General features: G+C 42.5%; 1 protein-coding gene across 1 annotated transcript in view; it reads left to right on the plus strand.

Moving 5' to 3' along the window:
- MYO10 (myosin X) overlaps window positions 1-24,113 on the plus strand; it is a 267,318-nt gene that overhangs the window by 144,935 nt on the left and 98,270 nt on the right. Inside the window, exons 5-12 of the mRNA XM_019013445.4 lie at window positions 4,736-4,870; window positions 6,375-6,499; window positions 7,459-7,472; window positions 7,592-7,676; window positions 8,567-8,670; window positions 18,993-19,122; window positions 21,999-22,117; window positions 23,797-23,943. Of these exons, the coding sequence (XP_018868990.2) occupies window positions 4,736-4,870; window positions 6,375-6,499; window positions 7,459-7,472; window positions 7,592-7,676; window positions 8,567-8,670; window positions 18,993-19,122; window positions 21,999-22,117; window positions 23,797-23,943 (859 nt within the window). The remainder of the gene's footprint in view (window positions 1-4,735; window positions 4,871-6,374; window positions 6,500-7,458; window positions 7,473-7,591; window positions 7,677-8,566; window positions 8,671-18,992; window positions 19,123-21,998; window positions 22,118-23,796; window positions 23,944-24,113) is intronic.

The following is a 24,113-nucleotide window of genomic DNA, read 5'->3' on the forward strand; positions in this document are numbered from 1 at the left end:
ATGTGTTTTAGTTTTAATAGCTCTCTTCAGCAGTTTTTTAAAGTGGGGGTTGAAGCTGTGGGAATTAAGAGAAAATGGAATATAGAAATAGGAGTTGCTGGACGTAGGAGCCCTGTTTAGATTTCCTTGGGCATGATCTGCCCCCTGCTGGCTCAAATGTGTTTTACTACTTTAAAAACATTCTCATGCTTGAGAAAATAAGCCTGTTTGAATTATATAGGACTTCATAGATCAATTTTTCTCTAGCTTTATAAGTGAACATCGATTGGATAGGCTCCTCTGCTACTTGGTGGCAATGCCAGGTCCCTAGGCTTCTAGTCCTAGCCTCTTCCTTTGATTTCATTTTCAAGGTTGTTGCCTCTCTTAAGGTCTAGTTTTAATTTTGCCATTTTTGTGTACATTTAAATGAATGCTCATGCTATTACAGTTTTGAATATATGTGTGTGTGTGTGTGTATATATATATATATAAATTTAAAACTTACTTGAATTTTCCATCTCATAAGGTCAGTGTTTGACTTTGGTTGATCTCTAGTACATTTGACATTGACTCTAGTTTTTCATACACCGTATAGGCCAGACAGGGTTTAGTTTATTATGGTGTATTAGTCCGTTTTCACACTGTTGATAAAGATATGCTCGAGACTGGGCAATTTACAAAAGAAAGAGGTTTAATTGGAGTTACAGGTCCACGTGGCTGGGGAAGCCTCACAATCATGGTGGAAGGCAAGGAGAAGCAAGTCACGTCTTACATGGATGGAAGCAGGCAAAGAGACAATGAAGAAGATGCAAAGGCAGAAACCCCTGATAAAACCATTAGATCTCATGAAACCCACTCACTACTGTGAGAACAGCATAGGGGAAACCACCCTCATGATTCAATCATCTCCCACCAGGTCCCTCCCGCAACATGGCGGGAACCATGGGAGTACAATTCAAGATGAGATCTGGGTGGGGACACAGCCAAACCATATCATGTGGTCTTTGCAGTACGTATGACTTCTTAAGGTGTATAATACAGACAAGGCCTGTGGCTAATTCATCTTTGCAGCCTGGTACCCAGCACAGTGTCTGGGAGAGGACCAGCATTCAACAGCTGCCAATCAAAGGATGAATATACAGAATGACTGTTGGTTCAGGATCTTTGCTTGCTTTGTGTGTTTTGGTTTTTCAAAACTTGAGTGATTTCTACTTAACCATGTCCTGTACTGGTAATTGAGTGTTTGGTCTTTTTCTATTTCTAGAAATACATTTAGAGGTGATAGTGTTGGAATGCTGAACAAAACTTGCATCCTCGATTAGAAAGGCACCAAGCAGAATAAGGCATGGGGGTGTGCTCTTGTAATATAGCAGATGAAAGAGGTGGAGTGGGAAACACAAAGAAAAAGGAACTGAAATTCATCGAGAAGACTTATTCTTGTGTATTCCTCAGAGGGGCCCAAGAAGCATTTTCTGTAGGGAAGCTGAGGCCCAGAACTGTTTGGTTGGCTTGCTGAAGAAACTTTAGCTATTGGCAACAAACATAGGATTTGAATTTCAGTCTCTCTGCCTGTGAAGTCTGTATTTCTGTTTTTTGTTTGTTTTTTGAGAGAGTCTTGCTCTGTTGCCCATGCTGGAGTGCGGTGGCACAGTCTCGGCTCCTCCTCCCAAGTTCAAGCAATTCTCCTGCTTCAGCCTCTGAAGTAGCTGGGGTTACAGGCATGCACCATCATGGCTGGCTAACTTTTTTATCGTATTTTTACAATATGAGGTTTCACCATGTTGGTCAGGCTGGTCTCGAACTCCTGACCTCAAGTGATCTGCCTGCCTCAGCCTCCCAAAGTGCTAAGATTACAGGCATGAGTGAAGTCTGTATTTCCAGAACAGAATCCTACTTTCTGGTACAGCTTCCAAACATAAGGGCTTTGTTTGGCTTGCTAAGACCTTTGGAGTTAATCTTTTAGGCAGTAGAGAAGTTTCCCAAGTTCATCTAACAATCGAAGGAGTGATCCGATTTATATTTTGAGAAAATCATGTGGATCAAGGGAATTGATTTGTAAGTAGTGTTATATAGATGGCAGCAAAAAGTTTTGTGTAAAGAGCCAAAGAGTGTATATTTTAGGTTTTGTGGGCGAAAGCACCTCTGTTGCAACTAATCAACTCTGCCCTTGTAGTGTGAAAGCACTCAGTATGCAACACACAGCCTGCACTGTGTTCCAATAAAACTTTATTTATAAAAACAGGCAGCAGGTCAGAGTTGAGGACCATTGTTTGCTGACACATGGGCTGGATCTAGAAAACTGCCAGCCTCGATGTGTGCTGCTGGGAAGCTAGCGTGTCCTGTGCGCCAAAGGCCCTGCTCGTATCAGATTCCTTTTCCTTCAGGTGTGTCATGGATCCCTCCTCTCTGCTCGCCCGAGGACATTGCTGCATCTCTGAGCCTCCTTGCCCTGGATTCTTTGACCTCTCTCTCAACTGGATTGTTGACATTATTCAAAATCTTTTAGTATGTTCCATCTTGGAAAAAAATACAAAAGATGCTCGTTTGGTTCCACAGCCTCATTCAACTACTCCTTCGTCTCAGCAAGCTGCCCCCACGCCCCCCACCGTGGCGCCCCATCCTATATTTCTTCCTGGCTCTCCATGGCCACTCCTCAGCTTCTCAGTCATTTTTCATCTGCTGTCTTCTCACCCACCTGCATTTTCTTCTCTGAGTCTGCAGGACTCTCCAAGTTTATGCACCCTCAACTTCTCATTTGAGTCCCAGACTTAAGCCCTAGTGCCCCTTAGGTGTCATCACTGAGATGTCTCAGGGGTGGCATGTTCTAAAGTCAGTATCGTTTTCTCCCAGAAACTTGTCCCTCCTCTTGTGCCTCCTATTCTCAGCCAGTAGCCTCTCCATCCTACCCTGTCCCAAGCCTGAGATCTGGAAGTGATTCCTCCCCCCAGCCACCAAATTAAGGTAAACTTACACACGGTAAAGTATGCCAGTCATAAGTATCCAGTTTGATGAGTTTTGACAAATGCACAAACCTGGTGGTACCAATTCCTGAATCATCACGCCAGCAAACACTCAGGGGCCCAAGGAGTCATCCCTGATGCCTCCCTGTCACTTGCTGCCCACCCCCTGGCCAGGCCCCTCAGCAATCCTGTCACTTTCCCTCCAGTCTTTCTTGGGCCTCTCACTTCATCTCTGCTGCCCCCGTGGCCCTTCCCGCATCACCCTTTTGGTCTCCCTGATTCTTCTCTTGCCTCCTTTCTGTCCATTCTCCACGCAACAGTCAGAATGATTCTTTGGGGCCTGGTGGCTCATGCCTGTAATGCCAGCACTTTGGGAGGCCGAGGCGGGTGGATCACCTGAGGTCAGAAGTTCGAGACCAGCCTGGCCAACATGGTGAAACTCCGTCTCTACTAAAAATTACAAAAATTAGCTGGGCGTGGTGGCAGGCGCCTGTAATCCCAGCTACTCGGGAGGCAGGAGAATCGCTTGAACCTGGGGAGGTGGTGGTTGCAGTGAGCCAAGATTGCGCCACTGCACTCCAGCCTGGGAGACAGAGCGAAACTCACACACACACACAAAAGAACGATTCTTTAGAAGCTTAAATCTGATCATGACACTCTCCTGCTTAGGAACTGTCTTGTGACTTTCCATTGTGCTTACAAAAAATTCTCACAATTTTTAATACAGCCTGTGGCCCTCCATCAGTGCTTTGGGTTTGTTTTCACATTTTCATTATTATAGTTAGAAAGTTGTTTTGTTTTTTTTTAAAGCAAAACAAAACAATATAAGCTCCTTTTGGTTAATCTGAATGCACACATTTTTGCCAAAGCCTGTGTTTGTGTTGGCCGGCCTGCTGGCACAAGGCATAGAACTGTAATTGCCTTGGGCTAATGAGGACCAAGTGGAACTGCAGGCTGGAGGAGGAGGAGAAGACGGGTTAGACAGAAATGTACTACCTGCAGAGTCTGTGACCTTGACATTAGTATCTCGGGACATCTGGCATATTTCTGGGTTTTAGCAGTCTGTGAGTTATTTAATTATATTTCTTCTTTGCCCTGTTGTTTGTAAAACACTTCCACAGCCCAATATATGAGTAGACACCACTTACCTCCTGGTAGAGTCCTATCTGAATTATGTGAGGCTGCTTTCCAGAGTAGCAGTTCTTCAACCTGGCTTCATAGTAGAATCATTCAAAAAAAAAAAAAAAAAAAGAGAGACAGGGTCTTGCTCTGTCACCCAGGCTAGAGTGCAGTGGTGCAATCTCTGCTCACTGCAACCTCCGCCTCCCGGATTCAAGTGATTCTCCTGCCTCGGCCTCCTGAGTAGCTGGAACTACAGGCACCCGCTACCATGCCTGGCTAATTTTTGTATTTTTAGTAGAGACGGGGTTTCACCATGTTCGCCAGGCTGGCCTCGAACTCCTGACCTTAAGTGATCTCCCTGTCTTGGCCTCCCAAAGTGGTAGGATTACAGATGTGAGCTACTGCCCCTGGCCAAAAAAATTTTTTTTTAAATAAAAATGACAGAGTTCTACACCCACAGGTTTGGTCGAGGGACCTGTTAGGTGATTCTAATGCCAGCAGGAGAAAGGACTTTTGCTTTCTTTGAACTCAGCTCTTTGGAAACAGGCATTTTGATCTCCCTCTTCCCACCTTTCTACCATTGTTCTGTTGAGTAATTATAGTGCCATTGACCAAAGCTGATTTTTTTTTTAAATTATAGTTAGAAGCACAAACTTTTCCGTTTTGTCTTTCAGTGGTGAAAGTGGGGCAGGTAAAACCGAAAGCACTAAATTGATCCTCAAGTTTCTGTCAGTCATCAGTCAACAGTCTTTGGAATTGTCCTTAAAGGAGAAGACATCCTGTGTTGAACGAGCTATTCTTGAAAGCAGGTATTTGTTTATTGATTTTCTTGTTTCCAACTAATAGGATTCACTTTCCTTATGGTATGGCTTATTTAAAGAAGAGTTAAAATTAGTCGGTCGCGTTTCTCTTTTTCTTGACTTCTCTTTTACAATTCCTTAAGAAAAGGTCTTGCCATGCACATAGTAATATCTCATGAACCCAGCAACAACTCCTTCTGCCTCCTGCCCCTTCATCGTCAGGCCAGGTCTGAGATGGGGACTGAGTGGCACCCAATGGCTGTCTGCAGAGCCTTTGACTCCAGCTTCATGTGTTTTTGAAGCACCTGCATCAGATAAGGCACTTGTATTGGAATTTATGGAGAAGAATAAACTTGACTAGTTTTCTGGAGGCCTTGTCAGCAGCAGAAATGTCAGCCCCCAGCCACTGTGTAAAAGGGGGCTTAGCGTGGAGACGAGCAGGGTTCAGGTCAGCATCCACCGCTTGGAGGCTTAACATGAGCAGAACGGGCCTCTCGTGTGCGGAAGATGAGTGATGCATTCTATATAACAGGGAGCCTCAAAACTTAGAAAGAGGGCTAGGTGTCACCCGAGTTGTTGTATAAACTATGTCATTGCCTGATAGATGGTTTGTGCCTTATAAGACTTTAGAACTGGTAGGGACTTTATACACCCTATTATTTAGAGATTTGTCCAGGGGTCGGCAAACCACAGCCTCGTGCCCATATCTTGCAGCCTGTTTTTGTTTTTTGTTTTTTAGCATGTAAACACACCATTTAAAATCGTGGTAAAATATACCTAGCACTAAATGTGTGTTAACTGTTTTTCAGTGTACGGCGCAGTGGCGTTGGCATTAAGTACATTCATGTCTGTTATGCAACCATTGCTGCCGTCTGTCTCCAAAACTTCATCTTCCTCCTGTAATCTGCTTTTATAATGTTTTATTAGAACCCAGCCACACTCATGAGTAGTGTTTACAGCTGCTTTTAGGCTATAGTGGCAGAGCTGAGTAGTTGCAACAGAGACCCCGTGGTCTGCAAAGCCTAAAATACTTACTGTCTGGTCCTTTCCAGAAAAAGTTTGCCGGCCCCTGATCTAGTCAGACTCCATCTTACACTTGCAAAAGACCCAAAGAAATTAGATGAGTTGCCCCCGGGACATACAACAAATAGGTGAAATTTCCAGGACTGCAACTTCTTCAGTTTTAGAATTGGGGTGGGCTTTTTCTGTGCAGTCCCTGGATTGTGCATGTAAGGCCACACTCACTTGTGCAGGAACAAGCCATTGCGGTCCCCTTAACTGTGTGGCATCCCTTGGCAGCACAGCTACGCTCACTAAGATGGATATGCAGATAAGCCCATTTCAACAAGCGTTTTGAAAATCTGGCTCTTCCGGAAATAAACATTGCCACCCTCAGTCCTTTTGGTTTCAGATTTTTCTTGCAGTTGTATAGTTTGACATTTGTGAGAAGTGCTAATGCAGTCTTCAGACCTACCCTTATTAATGCTGTCTGCTGCCCTCACTGTCTTCACAGCCCCATCATGGAAGCTTTCGGCAATGCGAAGACCGTGTACAACAACAACTCTAGTCGCTTTGGGAAGTTTGTTCAGCTGAACATCTGTCAGAAAGGAAATATTCAGGGCGGGAGAATTGTAGATTGTATCCTCTTTCATTTATTTTTATCTATAGTAATCAATTCTCTAAGTGGAAACTGTTCTCACTAATTATAAGGATTGAAAAAGAATGTGAAACATTTCTTTCTCTGGTTCTTTAACGAATTAGAGCAGTTAGTTATTGCTCTAATGTTAGTATACCTGCTAATTTTTTCTATGAGATGGACATGGTACATGTGCCTATAGTTACAGCTACTTGGGAGGCTGAGGCAGGAGGATTGCTTGAGCTCAAGAGTTAGAGGCCAGCCTGAGCAACATAGCAAGACCCTGTCTCTTAAAAAAATAAAATAATTTTTAAAAATTATTGTGTGCAGCCAGGCGCAGTGGCTCATGCCTGTAATCCCAGCACTGTGGGAGGCCGAGGCGGTCAGATCACTTGAGGTCAGGAGTTTGAGACCAGCCCGGCCAACATGGTGAAACCCCACCGATACTAAAAATACAAAAATTAGCCAGGCTTGGTGGCGTGTGCCTGTATTCCCAGCTACTTGGGAGGCTGAGACAGGAGAATCGCTTGAACCCAGGTAGCAGAGGTTGCAGTGAGCCGAGATCGTGCCACTGCACTCCAGCCTGGGCGACAGAGCGAGACACTGTGTTAAAAAAAAAAAAAAAATCTGTGAAATAAAGAACCGTATTTGTTTTATAAATCTCTGATGTAATTTCCATAATCTGAAACATTGACTTCATCATTAAACTTCAGGTATTTGTTTGAAATCAACTGTGTCAGTTAGTTTGGTACCTGACAGGGTACCATGTGTCAGGCCTGGAATTAGATTTAGATGAAATAGTCTATACTTTGTTTGCTTGTCTGTTGGCACTGGAAGCTTCTGTGTCAAAGGAACAGGGAACTGTAATTATTTGAGCACCAAAGAATAGAAAATGAAAGACTAGTTGAGCATGGCATAGCTTTGTTTTTTTCCTTGACTTGCCATTGCTTTTCACATGAAGATTTATTAGAAAAAGTAAGTAAACGTGATTTAATCCACATTTTCTTCCATAATAACAATTTTCAGAAATTATTGGTTTGTGTGAATTAAGCACAGGAAACATCTCTGAATATAAATCTGATTTATCTTCCCAGAACCGAGTAGTAAGGCAAAATCCCGGGGAAAGGAATTATCACATATTTTATGCACTGCTGGCAGGGCTGGAACATGAAGAAAGAGGTGAGTGGGACGACAGCTGGATAATGTGGACTAGCAACTCATTTTCCATTTAAATAGATGTCAGTAAATGAGAGAACATCTGTTTTAATGTTGACATTCCACCGATAGCAATGAAATGTACACTGTGCGAACACCAAAAAGATGCTGAATTTACAGTAGGGAGAAATAAGGAGAAAATTATCAGTAGAGAAACCTTGGATTTTTTTTTTTTTTTGAGTCTTGGTACATTTTTAATGTAAAGGATGTTTATTGAAAATACATAACATATTACAGCTGGTTTCACTTTTCAGCCACCCTGAATAAAGTTAATTTCTAAATATTTGATTTTTGGCTGGGTGCAGTGGCACACACCTGTAATCCCAGTACTCTGGGAGGCCAAGCAGACGGATCACTGGAGATCAGGAGTTCAAGACCAGCCAGGCCAATATGGTGAAACTCTGTCTCTACTAAAAACACAAAAATTAGCCAGGCATGGTGGTTCGCGCCTGTAATTCCAGCTACTCAGGAGGCTGAGGCAGGAGAATTGCTTGAACCCGGGAGGCAGAAGTTGTGGTGAGCCGAGATTATGCCACTGCACTCCAGCCTGGGTGACAGAGCTAGACTCCGTTTCATTAAAAAAAAAAAATAGAAAAAAGAAAGATTTTTTAAGAGAAAACAAACAGGATCCTCATCAGTTGTTCTTTCAGTAACATTTTTTAAATAATCTCATTTAGTTTCAGTAATTGTTTTCTATTTTCCCTAGATGGTAACTAAGAGGGAACTTTATTACCTTTATGGGAGACTGTTAAGAGCACAGAATTATATATATATACTTTAAAAAGTCAGAGTGAAAACTCTGAATTTCATCTTGTCCTGGACAACTGTGACATCATGTTTTTGTCTTTCTGTAGAAGAATTTTATTTATCTACGCCAGAAAACTACCACTACTTGAATCAGTCTGGATGTGTAGAAGACAAGACAATCAGTGACCAGGAATCCTTTAGGGAAGTTATTGTAAGTTACTTTTAAATGTTTTCCCTATTAAGATATCAGATACCTTATTAAGAGTGGCAGATTTCATTTTCGGTTTCAAAAGATTTTTTTAAATAGAAATAGAAGTAATTCCATTTGGACCAGTGGGTGAGAACAGGTATTTCCTTCTTGTTCCAAGTCATGAACTTGTTCCAAGTTCTAGGCTGAAAGGGGTTTGAGGACTCTTCTTTCCTTAGAAGATGAGTGAATGTGTCATTCAGGGCAGATGGGCGGTTTACTTGGGACAGCATGTTCAGAAAGTGTACCTTCCACCCCCAAAAAACCCCCCAAATCATGGGCTTCACTCTGGAACCAGCAGATCCTCCATTTTGGGGCTTACAAGTAAGATTTCTTTGAAAAACAAATTCTATAGCTAAAAACAAATCTGCCAGCCATTGGCCCAGGTGACTGTTGTTGCAGAATTTTGCTCCTTTGTTCAGCTAAAACCTGGGGTCTTGTCACACGATCAGGAAAACTTAGGCACAGGGACACGTTGAAGGGTGAGTAGAGCAGGGTTTTATTGGGTGAAAGGAAGATGGCCAGGCGCGGTGGCTTATGCCTATAATCCCAGCACTTTGGGAGGCCAAGGCGGGCAGATCACGAGGTCAGGAGATTGAGACCATCCTGGCTAACACGGTGAAACCCCGTCTCTACTAAAAATACAAACAATTAGCCCGGCGTGGTGGCGGGCGCCTATAGTCCCAGCTACTCGGGAGGCTGAGGCAGGAGAATGGCGTGAACCCGGGAGGCGGAGCTTGCAGTGAGCCGAGATCGCGCAACTGCACTCCAGCCTGGGAGACAGCGAGACTCCGTCTCAAAAAAAAAACTCTCAGCAAAGCGAGAGGCGTTCCTGCTAACAGGCCCCCACCTCACATGTTGATTTCCAGGTCACTACTGGAGCGGAAGAGAGCAGGCTTCTCTTCCCCATGGAAGAATTCCCCGTGGCCCCACCCACTTCCTCCAGTGCGCACGTCAGGCTCCAGTTCACTGTGGGATGCCCAGACAAGCCCTGGGCAGGTTCCCTTATCGACCCAAAAGCATCTGATGTAAACATTCTTGGGACGCTTGGAGATTCTCCAGGGACCCCATTTTATCTGCCTAAGCATTTGGCTGTCTCATGTTAAGGTATCATCCAGCCCTCGTGGCTTGTGATGGCCATTTCTGGTTGCGTGAGCATTAGTCATCCTGTCTCTGCGTTGTGGCATGCCACGGTCTCTTGCAAGGGCTTTGTTACAAGGTATCTGCATTTAAGATAGCCCAGTCATCGAGCATTGCGAACAGCCCCACCCAATCGGGCCTGGCCAGGAGATTTCATCACTGTGATCTTAAGTTCTTTACCAGAGCCCTTATTAGAACAGTTAGATGCAGCCGGGCACGGTGGCTCATGCCTGTAATCCCAGCACTTTGGGAGGGTGAGGCAGGCGGATCACGAGGTCAGGAGTTCGAGACCAGCCTGGCCAACATAGTGAAACCCCGTCGCTGCTAAAAATACAAAAAAAATTAGCTGGATATGGTGGCTGGCGACTGCAGTCCCAGCTACTTAGGAGCCTGAGGCAGGAGAATCGCTTGAACCTGGGAGGCGGAGATTGCAGTGAGCTGAGATCACGCCTTTGCACTCCAGCCTGGTGACAGTGCAAGACTCCGTCTCAAAAAAAAAAAAAAAAAAAAAAGTTTAGATGCAATGCACCTAGGGTGGAGTCATTATCATTATCATTGTAATCATCACAAATGCAGCTGACATTTAGTGAGCACTTACTGTTATGAACTTCACATGGAGTTTACTTTCCAATCACTCTCATCAACCCTCTGATGGTAGGAAGTATGGTTGTCTCCATTCTAAGACTCAGAGAAGTTAGTGACCAGCCTAACCTTACCCAGTACCTGGTGCAGCCCGTATCCATACACAGTCTAACTCTGGATCCCACACTCTAAACCGCGAGGCAGGTAATACCTGGTTTCAGTGCACCTCAGATTCGTCCTCCTAGGCTGCCGCTGGAAGACTAGCAGCTCTTCATTCCGTTTTCCCTTTCATTGTCATAGATTATTTGTTAGAACTGTCTGTGGAATGAAATCAGAATATTTTTAACAAATGGATATAAATCATGCATCATTTCTCTATGGCTAACATGTGTCTCCTTAAGTTGAAAATGAAATTCCAAATGGACTAGGCTATAATACATGATTGTTTTCCACTCTGCCTCCCTTTTAAAGATGTCACAACCTGCCATTTATAATGCAGAGCGGTTTCTCGCTCCATCTCTCCTATTTTCTAACCTGTTAACAAAAACCCTCCTGCAGACAGCACCTTTTGGCGTCTGCCTGCGGAGGTGTGGGATTTGGCCTTGCACGTTGGGTTTTATGCAGTGTTTTTCTAAGTATTTTAATTATCTTTTCCAATTTTATATTGGCCCTTTAGACCTCTCACTACTCAAACCTTCCATCACGGTTCATTTATTACTGTCTGCTGAAAAGATGTTGTGTTAGAATAAATTCTCATTCTCGTTTTTGAGGAGCAGGGCAAAAAAAAAGACTTGTCTCTGGCTTTTTTCCTATTTTATTTCTTGTTTCTTTCTTGAAGTAACGAACAATAATTTGTGATAAAAGAATGCAGACAAGACACCTGATTATCCACATGGCAGTGTCACTGCAGGTCCCATCACCTGCGAGCTTGCTTGCTGGCCGCTAGGGAGCACTTGGCAGTGGCAGCTCCCTTGTCCTGGGAAGGCCCTGAGAAATCAGATACTCCGTTGGTACTCTGTGTTCTCTCGGGACATCATTTTCCACTTCAGAACTGTCTGTTCTTTTTGTCAGCTACAAGTAAACTTTTGGAACTTGGCTTCCCTTCAGTGATTGCTAGCTTTTATTGCTACATTGAAATAATAGGTCTTGGCATTTGAAATTTGATTTTATGACAAAAGGATATGTCAATCACGTAGAAAGGAGAAATTTATACATGAAATTGACATAATGAGCATACCTAACAAATTTATTCTAGTTAATACATTCTACTTATAAAAGATATTTATAGATCCTTAAATATCTAATTTGCAATTACTTTTTAGTGTTAGTCTAGCAGGTGTATCAATGAAAACTTAGCTGATGTTTATTAATATCACAAACATGACATTTTTGCTATAATAATAGCAAAATTTAACCCGTTACTCTTTAACCTTGTACTGGAAATTCTAAGCAGTGCAGCAAAAAGAAAAAGAAAAAAAAAGTGTAACTTTTGGGAAAGAGGGAGGAAAATATATTCCTTTCTATATACAATAAGATTTTCTTCTCCCAAACCTATGAGAATCAAGGGTTGGGGGATAGGCGGGGTACAGTGGCTCATGTCTGTAATGTCAGCACTTTGGGAGGCTGAGGTGGGTGGATCACTTGAGCACAGGAGTTCAAGACCAGCCTGGGCAACATGGCAAAAACCCGTCTCTACAAAAAAATACAAAAATTAGCCGGGTGTAGCGGCACACACGTGTAAACCCAGCTACTTGGGAGGCTGAGGTGGGAGGATGGCTTGAGTCTGGGAGATGGAGGTTACAGTGAGCCGAGATTATGTCACTGCACTCCAGCCTGGGCGACAGGGCCAGGCCCCATCTCAAAAATAAAAAAAATTAGAAAAAGAATTGGGTCATGCCTATAATTCCAGCACTTTGGGAGGCCGAGGCTATGGATCATGAGGTCTGGAGTTCAAGACCAGCCTGGCCAACATAGTGAAACCCCGTCTGTACTAAAAATACAAAAATTAGCCGGGCGTGGTGGCACGTGCCTGTAGTCCCAGCTACTCAGGAGGCTGAGACAGGAGAATTGCTTGAACCTGGGAGGTGGAGGTTGCAGTGAGCTGAGATCGCGCCACTGCACTCCAGCCTGGGCGACAGAGCAAGACTCTGTCTCGAGAAAACAAACAGACAAAATTGGCCAGGCATTGTGGTGTACCTGTAGTCCTAGCTACCTTGGAGGTGTGAGGATTACCTGAGCCCAGGGAGTTCGAGGCTGTAGTGAGCCATGATCATGCCATTGCACTCCAGCCTGGATGACAGAGTAAGACCCTGTCTCAAAAACAAAAAACATGATTCTTTTTATCAACTTTAATGTTAGTGTATTCTGGCAATAGGACCTTTTAAGAATTTTGCTTATTTCATTGAGAATTTGCCTTAATGTATTTTTAAAATTTATCATTGGTCACAATAAACATTAATATAAAAAAGTACCTATGAGGTATTCTGAACAGTTTTAGGAGCGTCTTGGTTTTTCCTGGGGCAGAGGCAATGAACCTATGCTAAATTTCTTAGGCATTTCTTATACAGCCCTTCAAATTGCCCCTTAAAGTGTTAGGTCAGGATGAAAAGCTATTTCAGGTCAGTAGTAACAACTAGTTTATTTTATTGCTTGCATTTGGCCCACCAGGATGGTGGCTGATGAAATGTGTATGAAGTAACAGGAGTCTTTGCTGAGTGATCATCTGTTTATTCTTTTACTCCACAAATATCGAATGTTTACAGCGTGCCTGGCACTGAGCAGGGCTGGGGTTTCCTGACCATATGGACCTTCCTGGGTATATCTGTGGGGTTTGAATGGTGTGTGACCTTGTGTACGCATGCGTGAATTCATTTGTCATGAGTCAGATTTTATTAAAATTGAAAGGACCAACTTTTTACTTTCATGTTGTGAAACTTGGAAATGTCAGTCTCTTTCAGTGTTGGAAAACTTGGGTGGTCAGCCAATTTTATATTATAAAGTATTTTTAAAATAATATAATATTACTTAATAAAACATAACATTGGCTGGGCACGGTGGCTCACGCCTGTAATCCCAGCACTTTGGGAGGCCGAGGCAGGCAGATCACGAGGTCAGGAGATCGAGACCATCCTGGCTAACACGGTGAAACCCCGTCTCTACTAAAAATACACAAAATTAGCCGGGTGTGGTGGTGGGCGCCTGTAGTCCCAGCTACTCGGGAGCCTGAGGCAGGAGAATGGCGTGAACCCAGGAGGCAGAGCTTGCATTGAGCTGAGATTGCGCCGTTGCACTCCAGCCTGGGCAACAGAGCAAGACTCCGTCTCAAAAAAAATAAATTAAAAAAATAAATAAATAAATAACATTATGTAATAAATTATTACTGAGTTACTTACTTGTAATTTACTGTGCCCAAAATAGCCTCCCCTGTCACCCTTTCAGACACACCATTTGTTGACTTCTTCTGAGATTCTTCGGAGGTACCTTCTCTGAGGGTGACACTCCTCCCTTTGTTTCCAGTGTGACAAGCTGAGCTCCTTTTGTGCATGATGATTGGGACTCTGCCGTGTATTCGCCACCATCCCCCAACACACATTCACATTCACAAGCATCCATTTTTTATGTGCTGAATCATACTGAGAATTTCCCATGGTTTTTTCAGTCTTGAGGCCTAGTGTTGAAATACTAATTATACTAAGCCTTGAAGTGGCTACTCTTGTCAAGGGGGTGGAGATTGCTTATTAACAAAGATTGTAAATAGGTGAGTAAGAAACAATAAATAGAGACTCTTGCTGGAGTTTTAGCATACATGTCTGCATTGGCGAGAACTGGTTTTAGACATTAAATTATTCCATGTTATGATTAATGCAGTTGCCGCTTATCACAACACTACTAACTGCTTGCCCAATCACTTAGAGTTAGACTAGAAAGCAAAGAAGTCCACAAATTTATTAATATAACACATTTATTTTGTTCATTTGCTTAAATATCTTCTTATACAACCTTTGTATTTTTTTTTTTTAGAACTTAACCAAGAATTTTTATTTATGGAATATGTGTCAATATTTTTCATTTGGCAGTTAGACATTTTCTACTACTTATTTCACTTTTTTTTTTTTTTTTTTTTTGAGACAAGGTCTCACTCTGTTGCCCAGGCTGGAGCACAGTGGTGTGATAATGTCTCTCTGCACCCTTGAACTCCTGGGATCAGGTGATCCTCCTGCCCCAGCCTCCCAAGTAGCTGGGAGTACAGGTGTATGCCAGCACACTAGGCTAATTTTTAATTTTTTTTAGAAATGGGGTTCTTGCTATGTTGCCAGGCTAAAAAATGATTATATATTAGTTATGAATATATCTTGTCATAGATGAAGAAAACTTTAATCATAGAAAGGGAAAAATTTAACTTTTGCACAGTGTAGGTGCATTATAATTATTTTGCTGATATCTGATATGGTCTTTAACACAGTTTAAAAAGTCTTGAGAATAACAAATTATTTGTATTTCTTAACCGTATTTCTTTGCTTTTACCTTTTAGAAGAAATCACTGATAAATATCTTTAAATTTGAATAATTATTTTCTTATAGGCTTTTTTAAATTGATAAGCACTTGGCAAATAGTTCTTATTCTTTGTTTCTGTTTGCATGCATGAAATGATAGCCTTCCCACCTTCAAGTAATTTATGGTATTTTAATTTTTATAATCAACTTTATTGAGATATAATGAACACATAATTAAATACCTCCATTTAAAGTATACATTTCAGTGAATTTTGAATTTACACACCCATTTATCCACAACTGTGATCAAGATAAAAGGGAATCCTCTGCCCCAAAAGTTTCTCTGTGCCCCTTCCCAGGCAATCCCAACCCTCCGACACCTGGCCCTAGGAAACTACTGATCTAATTTAGTCCGTCTGGTATACGGTTATCTTCTTTAGAGTTCCATGTAACTAAAATATGCACTATGTAGTCTCCTGTATCCAGCTTCCTCCAGCCATCCATGTGGCACGTATCACTATTCACTGCTTTTTTTGGTATTCCGTTGAATAGACAGCAGTTTGTTTATCCATTCACCCATTGATTGTCTCATTTTTTGTTGTAAAAGTATTTATTGCCAGCAACATTAAAAGACATGATAGAATAGAATGTTCATGAGCTTGCCAGCACTGTTAACTCACAGTTAACCCTTAACAGTAACTATTGGAACTAGTTTCAAATTTGTAAATTTTCTTCCCAGACTGCATTTTAAAAATAATATAGGTACAAAATAGCTTTTTTGCTTTTTTACAAAAAGCTACTGTAAATATAACTGTGCCTCTATATCATGTGCATAATTTTCTTTAAAAAGTATACAATAGGCTGGGCGCCGTGGCTCACGCCTATAATCCCAGCACTTTGGGAGGCCAAGGCGGGCGGATCACCTGAGGTCGGGAGTTCGAGACCAGCCTGACCAACATGCAGAACCCCCTGTCTCTACTAAATATACAAAATTAGCCAGGTGTGGTGGTGCATGCCTATAATCCCAGCTACTCGGGAGGCTGAGGCAGGAGAATCACTTGAACCCAGAAGGCGGAGGTTGTAGTGAGCCGAGATCGTGCCATTGCACTCCAGCCTGGGCAACAAGAGTGAAACCCCATCTCAAAAAAAAAAAAGAATGCAATATTCATATAACTTACTATATTTGACTTGTATAATTGTAGAATAATTAGAATTATTTTTTCGGTGAAAGTGTTATTAAGGTAACACTGTAGTGAATGTTTTCTAAAGGTTTTTTTTCTTTTCTTGAAATTTTCCTTGAAACAAATTTCCAGCATTGAAATTATTGGAGATTATATAGATTTCTTTTTTATGTCTTTATAAAGTAACAGAGTTGGGTCAATAATAATAATAATAATAATAATAATAATGATAAGTTCCTGGCTGGGCACGGTGGCTCATGCCTGTAATTCCAGCACTTTGGGAGATGTAGGTGGGCAGATTGCTTGAGCGCAGGAGTTTGAGACTGGCTTGGGCAACACTGCAAAACTCCATCTCTCCTAAAAATACAAAAATTTAGCCAGGTGTGTTGGTGTGCACCTGTTGTCCCAGCTAGTCAGGAGGCTGAGGTGGGAGAATCACCTGAGCCTGGGAAGTCAAGGCTGCAGTGAGCCTTGATCACACCACTGCCCGCCAGCGCAGGTGACGGGAGTGAGACCCTGTATCAAAATAATAATAATAATAATAATAAATCATAATAATAAGTTCCTAGATTTGGGTCAGTTGGGCCAGACTTTGAATTTTGGTTGCGCGACCCTGAGAAAGTTATTTTTCTTCTCTGAATCTTTGTTGTTGGTTTTTCTCTCAGATATGAAAATTCTAATATTATATACATATTATATACTTAGGACAATTCTGTCAGATAATCATGTTGTTTTCCAAAAAGATTATACTAATTTATAGTACTAACAACCATTGTATAAATGTCTCTTTTCTGCTAATCTTTGTCATTCTGAAATTTTTGCTAATTTGACAGAACTGATCTCATATTTACCTTAATTTGTACATGTTTGATTTCTAGGAAGGAAAAAAACAGTACTCTGGATTTGCATTTCTCCCTATTTTTATCGCTCATGTATATGTCAGTGGATCTTTTAATTCTTTCCCTCTCCATTGTTTGCCTTTTTTTCCCTGTCATTATTGCTTTTTCTTTATAAAGAAATTAATCTTGGCCTGGCGTGGTGGTTCACACCTGTAATCCTGGCACTTTGGGAAGCCAAGGTGGGCAGATCACTTGAGGTTGGGAGTTCGAGACCAGCCTGACCAACATGGAGAAACCTCATATCTACTAAAAATACAAAATTAGCCAGGCGTGGTGGCGCATGCCTGTAATCCCAGCTACTTAGGAGGCTAAAGCAGGAGAATCGCTTGAACCTGGGAGGCACAGGGTGCGGTGAGCCGAGATCGTGCCACTGCACCCCAGGCTGGGCAAAACAGCGAAACTCCGTCTCAAAAAGAAAACAAAAAAAAGGGAAAGAAATTGAACTTTTCGCAGTGTTAAATCTCCAGTTGTTTCCTTTTGCAATTTATGTTGCTTCAGAGCAGTGCGTGGTTTCCTTCTTCCCACTCTCCTGTGGTCCTTGTGTGAGTCCAAGATCTTTTTGTAGGTCATTTTCATCGATATTGCCAACAAGTCTGCCCCCAAGTTTGTATGTACGTGTCTGGTTTTCTTTTCTTTTTTAATAGCTTTTTTTGGTCACAAGAATGCAGCTCCTCGGTCACAATAGAAAATCAGCAAATCTTAGATATGATTCAGAAAACACCTGGCTTCAGTTGTTTAGATACTTGTTGTTGGCAACAGATTCCTGTAAGTGCCTGTTTATTTTTATTTTTCCTCAAACAGCATTATGTTAACTTCTACTTAGTATCCTCAGGCCAAGATAAGACCGTAAAAAATCCTTTGGAGAAATTAAAAATAGAGATGTGATGAGTGCCTAAGGAAGACAGGTCCAGATCTATTTAGATTTTCCATCAGCATTTATTTAATTTTTTTCTTTTTTTAAGAGACAGGGTCTTAACTGTGTCACCCAGGCTCCCAGGCTGGAGTACGCATGCGATCATAGCTCACCGTAACCTTGAACTCCTGGGTTCATGCGATACTCCTGCCTCAGCCAAGCCAGGAGCTGGGACTGCAGGTGTGCACCAACACACCTGGCTAATTTTTTAAAATTCTTGGCTTGGCATGGTGGCTCATGCCTGTAATCCCAGCACTTTGGAAGGCCAAGCTGGAAGGATTGCTTGAGGCCAGGAGTTTGAGACCAGCCTGGCCAACATGAGACCCCCATCTCTACAAACAAAACAAAACAAAACAAAAATACACCCCCTCTCCAAGTACTCCCTCTCCACATTTTTACATCTAAATAAAATAATAAATTTTTCATTACACTCTGATAGCTGTACAGAAAACTTATTTCTTTATTGTTGTCATGACTGTGACTCCCTGAGGTAATTCTTTTGTAGCATATATAGGAGGTTTGTATGTAAGGGGGACACTATGTTTATTTCATTGATTATCTCTGAGCATGCTATAGTTCTTTATATTCCTCCTCTTATGTGCACTATGTAATGTCCTCATCATTTTAAAAGTGAGTTGCTATTGGGCGGGCGCGGTGGCTCGCCTGTAATCCCAGAACTTTGGGAGGCCAAGGTTGGTGGATCACTTGAGGTCAGGAGTTCAAGACCAGCCTGGCCAACATGGTGAAACCCAGTCTCTACAAAAAACACACACAAAAAATTAGCTAGGCATGGTAGCACACACCTGTAATCCCAGCTACTCAGGAGGCTGAGGCACGAGAATTGCTTGAACCCAGGAGGCGGAGGTTGCAGTGAGCCAAGATCGTGCCACTGCACTCCAGCTGGGGTGACAGAACGAGACTGTCTCAAAACAAAAAATCAAGTGAGTGGTTATGCATCTATCTTTTGTTTCTTTGCCTTTTCAATAACACCTAGTAATTTTATATTATCAGGGATATTCTACATTTTCTTCAGTGTGAAAAAACGACATAAAATTAAATACATTTATTTTCTTCTAGACGGCAATGGACGTGATGCAGTTCAGCAAGGAGGAAGTTCGGGAAGTGTCGAGGCTGCTTGCTGGTATACTGCATCTTGGGAACATAGAATTTATCACTGCTGGTGGGGCGCAGGTTTCCTTCAAAACAGGTAAGATTATGCCTGCCTGCCCTCCTCGCTCCCTTTGTTCCCCGTGGGAAACTTAAACCTAAATTATTGACTGTCTAGCCTTTCAGAGAGAAAATTCTGGCCAGGTGCGGTGGCTCTTGCCTGTAACCCCAGCACTTTGGGAGGTGGAGGCAGGCAGATTGCTTGAGCCCAGGAGTTCGAGACCAGCCTGGGCAATGTGGCCAAACCCCATCTCTACTAAAAATACAAAAATTAGCCAGGCATGATGGTGTGCCCCTGTAGTCCCAGCTGCTTGGGAGGAGAGGGTGGGAGGATCACCTGAGCCTCTGTGGGTCAAAGGTGCAATGAGCTGAGATGATGCCACTGCACTCCAGTCTGGGCAACAGAGTGAGATCTTGTATCACAAAAAAAAAAAAAAAGAAAAAAGAAAAGAGAAAATATTCTGACTGCTTGAATAGAGAGCTACAGAATGTTAGTTGTGTCAGATATGAAGCGTCGGTTAGGAAAGGCTCAGAGTGTATGAAAAGTTACTAGTCAATTGGGATAGCAGCCGTGTTCTCTTTTTAAAAAGAAGGAAAATGAGTCAAGTACGTGGAAATATGAGCAACCAGGAATCGACATAGGAAAATGTTGAGAGTCAGGTGGCATAGTCCTGTTGAGTGCCAGCATGGTAGAATGGTTAATTAAGTCCCTTTGTTTTGCAAGCCAGTATGCTGGCTTCATAGCCCTCCCCTGCTTCATACTGTTTCCTGTGTTCTTTATCCCCTGAATACTCATGACTTCTCACCTGTACAGTGTCTCAGAGATTTGCTGTCAAGATAAAATGAGTTACCATATAGCTATGTCAGTTGTCATTTTGCTTGAGTGATTTATGTATTAATTTTTAAAACTTTTTCCGATGGAAGCAAGAGATGAGGTCATGGAAGCTGGAAATTGGATGAGTTCAAGTTCAGAGTGGTTCTAGAGGAGACCAGAACTGTAGGCCAGTAATTCTCAAATGTCTGGTTCTACCCAGCACCTCTTAATATTCTCAAAAATCATAGAACCCCAGAGAGCTTTCGTTTATGTGGGTTGTATCTGTTGATATTTACCACATTAAAAGTTAAAACTTTTTGGCTGGGCACAGTGGCCCATGCCTGTAATCCTAGCACTTTGGGAGGATGAGGCAGGTGGATCACTTGAGGTCAGGAGTTCGAGACCAACCTGGCCAACATGGTGAAACCCCGTCTCTACTAAAAATGCAAAAATTAGCCAGGCGTGGTGGTGTGCACCTGTAATTCCAGCTCCTTCGAGACTGAGGCACGAGAATCTCTTGAACCTGGGAGGTGGAGGTTGCAGTGAGCCAAGATCACGCCAGTGCACTATAGCCTGGGTGACAAAGTGAGACTCTATCTCAAAAAAAAGTGAAAACTTCTAATCAAAAGTTAAAATGAGATGTTTAAAAAATATTCTTTATTAATTTAAAAAGAACAATAATAAACCCATTGCATACTAAAATAAATGTTCTATTTTTATTTAAAAGACTGTTTTCCAAATCAGAAAACAGGAAGGATAGTCACATTGTCTTATCTTTTTGCAAATTTCTTTAATGTCTGGCATATTGAAAGACAGTTGGGGGCTGGGCGCAGTGGCTTATGCCTGTAATCCCAGAACTTTCTTTAGGAGGCCAAGGTAGGTGGATCACGTGAGGTCAGGAGTTGGAGACCAGCCAGGCCGATACGGCGAAACCCGTCTCTACTAAAAATACAAAAATTAGCCGGGCTTGGTGGCGGGCACCTGTAATCCTAGCTACTTGGGAAGCTGAGGCAAGAGAATCGCTTGAACCCAGGAGGCGGAGGTTGCAGTGAGCCGAGATCATGCCACTGCACTCCAGCCTGGGAGACAAAGCAAGACTCTATCTCAAAAAAAAAAAAAAAAAAGACAGTTGGGTTGTCATATCTCTTCTGCCTTTAATTTGTTGAGGTACCTCATGTGTAGCCTTTGGAATACTCTTCTGTATACTGGTGAGAGAATTAGAGTGAAAGAAGCAGATAACATCTTAGTGTTATTAATGAAAGTAGTAGGCCGGGCATGGTGGCTCATGCCTGTAATCCTAACATTTTGGGAGGCCAAGGCAGGGAGATCACTTGAGGTCAGGAGTTCAAGACCAACCTAGCCAACATGGTGAAACCCTGTCTCTACTAAAAATACTCAGGAGGCTGAGGCAGGAGAATCATTTGAACCCGGGAGGCGGAGATTGCAGTGAGCTGAGATCATGCCACCGTACTGCAGCCTGGGCTACAGAGTGAGACTCCATCTCAAAAAAAAAAAAAAAAAAAAAAAAAAAGAAAGTAGGTGGGCATGGTGGCTCATGCCTGTAATCCCAGCACTTTGGGAGGCCAAGGCGGGTAGATCATGAGGTCAAGAGATCAAGACCATCCTGGCCAACATGGAGGTCAACAGATTGAGACCATCCTGGCCAACATGATGAAACCCCGTCTCTACTAAATATACAAAAAATTAGCCAGGCGTGGTAGCGGGTGCCTATAGTCCCAGCTGCTTGGGAGGCTGAGGCAGGAGAATGGCTTGAACCCGGGAGGCGGAGCTTGCAGTGAACCGAGATCACTGCACTCCAGCCTGGGCGACAGAGCGAGACTCCATCTCAAAAAAAAGGAGTTGCAAATCTCTGACAGGATCTTGGGGACACCCATAGGATGCCCAGACCACACTTCGTCCAAGCACGAGGCTCTATGCTACTAACCTAGGATTCACTAAGGGAACGAGTAACTTAGCAATAACATGCAATCTCTAAACTCTGCGTGAGGGATTCAGGAGTGTTCTCTGCGTTAAGGTATCGCTAAGCCTGGTTAGCTTCTCGGGGACGGTGGGTTCATTCACCTTCGTCTTATTCTCTGCAGCTTTGGGCAGATCTGCGGAGTTACTTGGGCTGGACCCAACACAGCTCACAGATGCTTTGACCCAGAGATCAATGTTCCTCAGGGGAGAAGAGATCCTCACGCCTCTCAGTGTTCAACAGGTACACACGCTTTGCCATCTGATCTTGCCTTACTAGACACTCCTGGGTTTTCAGATCCATAGTTTTGATTGAAATATGTAATTATAATAACAGTTATAACTGTAATATATTAATAACTGTTCAAATGACTGGTTCATGATCAAAATAAAGAAGATACCGAAGGATTGGGAATAGACAAAGCTATTGAATTGCTAATTGTCTAAAATAACATCAAATTGTTGTTTAACAGGATGGGTCGAATGCAGATTGCCTGACTTTGAACTTGACCCTTCTACTTACTACTGTCTGCTCTTGGGAAATTTAGTCACTATGCCTCAGTTTCCTCCACTATAAGACAAGCATAATTATACCTAATTCATAGGATTCTTATAAGAAAAATAACAAATATATGCTGAGCATTTAATGTCTGGTACAGAGTAAGCACTAAATAAACATTACTTACAACAATAATGTGTTGTTGTAATGAAAACAATATAATACTATGTTTTATTTATATTTGCCTCTGCTACTGCCCTGAGCCAATGTATATGTGCTAGCTCTTTGTATTAGGGTTTTCTTAGAGGGACAGGATATGATAGATAGATCAATAGATATAAAGGGGAGTTTATTAAGTATTAACTTACATGATCAGAAGGTCCCACAATAGGCTGTGTGCAAGCTGAGGAGCAAGGAGAGCCAGTCTGAGTCCCAAAACTGAAGAACTTGGAGTCCGATGTTCTAGGGCAGGAAGCATCCGGCATGGGAGAAAGATGTAGGCTGGGAGGCTGTGCCAGTCTCGCCTTTTCGCATTTTTCTGCCTGCTTTATTTTCACTAGAAGCTTGTGCCCACCAGATTAAGGATGGATGTGCCTTCCCTAGCCCACTGACTCAGATGTCACCCACACAGACACACCCAGGATTAATACTTTGTATCCTTCAATCAAGTTGACACTCAGTATTAACCATCACACTCCTCTAATATGTTTTTAATTGGATAAATAAAAATGCTGACCATATTATGAAGAAAAACTTTGTAAATACAAAGTATAATAGAAAATCAGAAAAATTTAAAGAAGAGCTCACATCTTAATTATTGTTTTAAACCTGGTGCCAGGTGCAGTGGCTCACACCTGTAATCCCAGCACTTTGAGAGGCTGAGGCGGGCGGATCACCTGAGGTCAGGAGTTTGAGACCAGCCTGACCAACATGGAGAAACCCCATCTCTACTAAAAATAGAAAAATTAGCCAGGTGTGGTGGCACATGCCTGTAATCCCAGCTTCTCAGGAGGCTGAAGCAGGAGAATCGCTTGAACCCGGGAGGTGGAGGTTGCTGTGAGCTGAGATCACGCCATTGCACTCCAGCCTGGGTGACAGAGCTAGGCTCCGTCTCAAAAAAACAAAAAACAAAAAAAACCTGGTAACATTTGTACCTGTATATATGGTTTAGATTCTTTTGTATAACAACATAGCAAGTTGAGTTTGGAATCCTGGTATTTAATCTTAACAGAAGGGAAATATGTGAATTCCAGTTTATCTTTTCTTTAGATATCTGTCCTTTCCTAGATGATATCGATTGACTTCACACTGGAGGGCCAGATGCTATGCTAGTCTTGTGTGTGTCTCTCAAGTGGGGAATGGATGGCCTTGCCTGTCTGGGGTGCCCGGGGTCAGCTGAGTCTGTGCTGGTTTCTCTCCCACAGGCAGTAGACAGCAGGGACTCCCTGGCCATGGCTCTGTATGCGTGCTGCTTTGAGTGGGTAATCAAGAAGATCAACAGCAGGATCAAAGGCAATGAGGACTTCAAGTCTATTGGCATCCTCGACATCTTTGGATTTGAAAACTTTGAGGTAGGTTTCCTAACAGTGCAGCACATGAATTCTCTTCTGTCCATGATTAGCTGCTATTGAACAAATCTCTGTGAGCAAACTCTTTTTTTTTCTTTTTTTTTTGAGATGGAGTCTCACTCTGTCTCCCAGGCTGGAGTGCAGTGGCGTGATCACAGCTCACTGCAACTTCC

Source organism: Gorilla gorilla, chromosome 19, assembly GCF_029281585.2.
Source record: "Gorilla gorilla gorilla isolate KB3781 chromosome 19, NHGRI_mGorGor1-v2.1_pri, whole genome shotgun sequence".
Classification (NCBI taxonomy): Eukaryota; Metazoa; Chordata; class Mammalia; order Primates; family Hominidae; genus Gorilla; species Gorilla gorilla.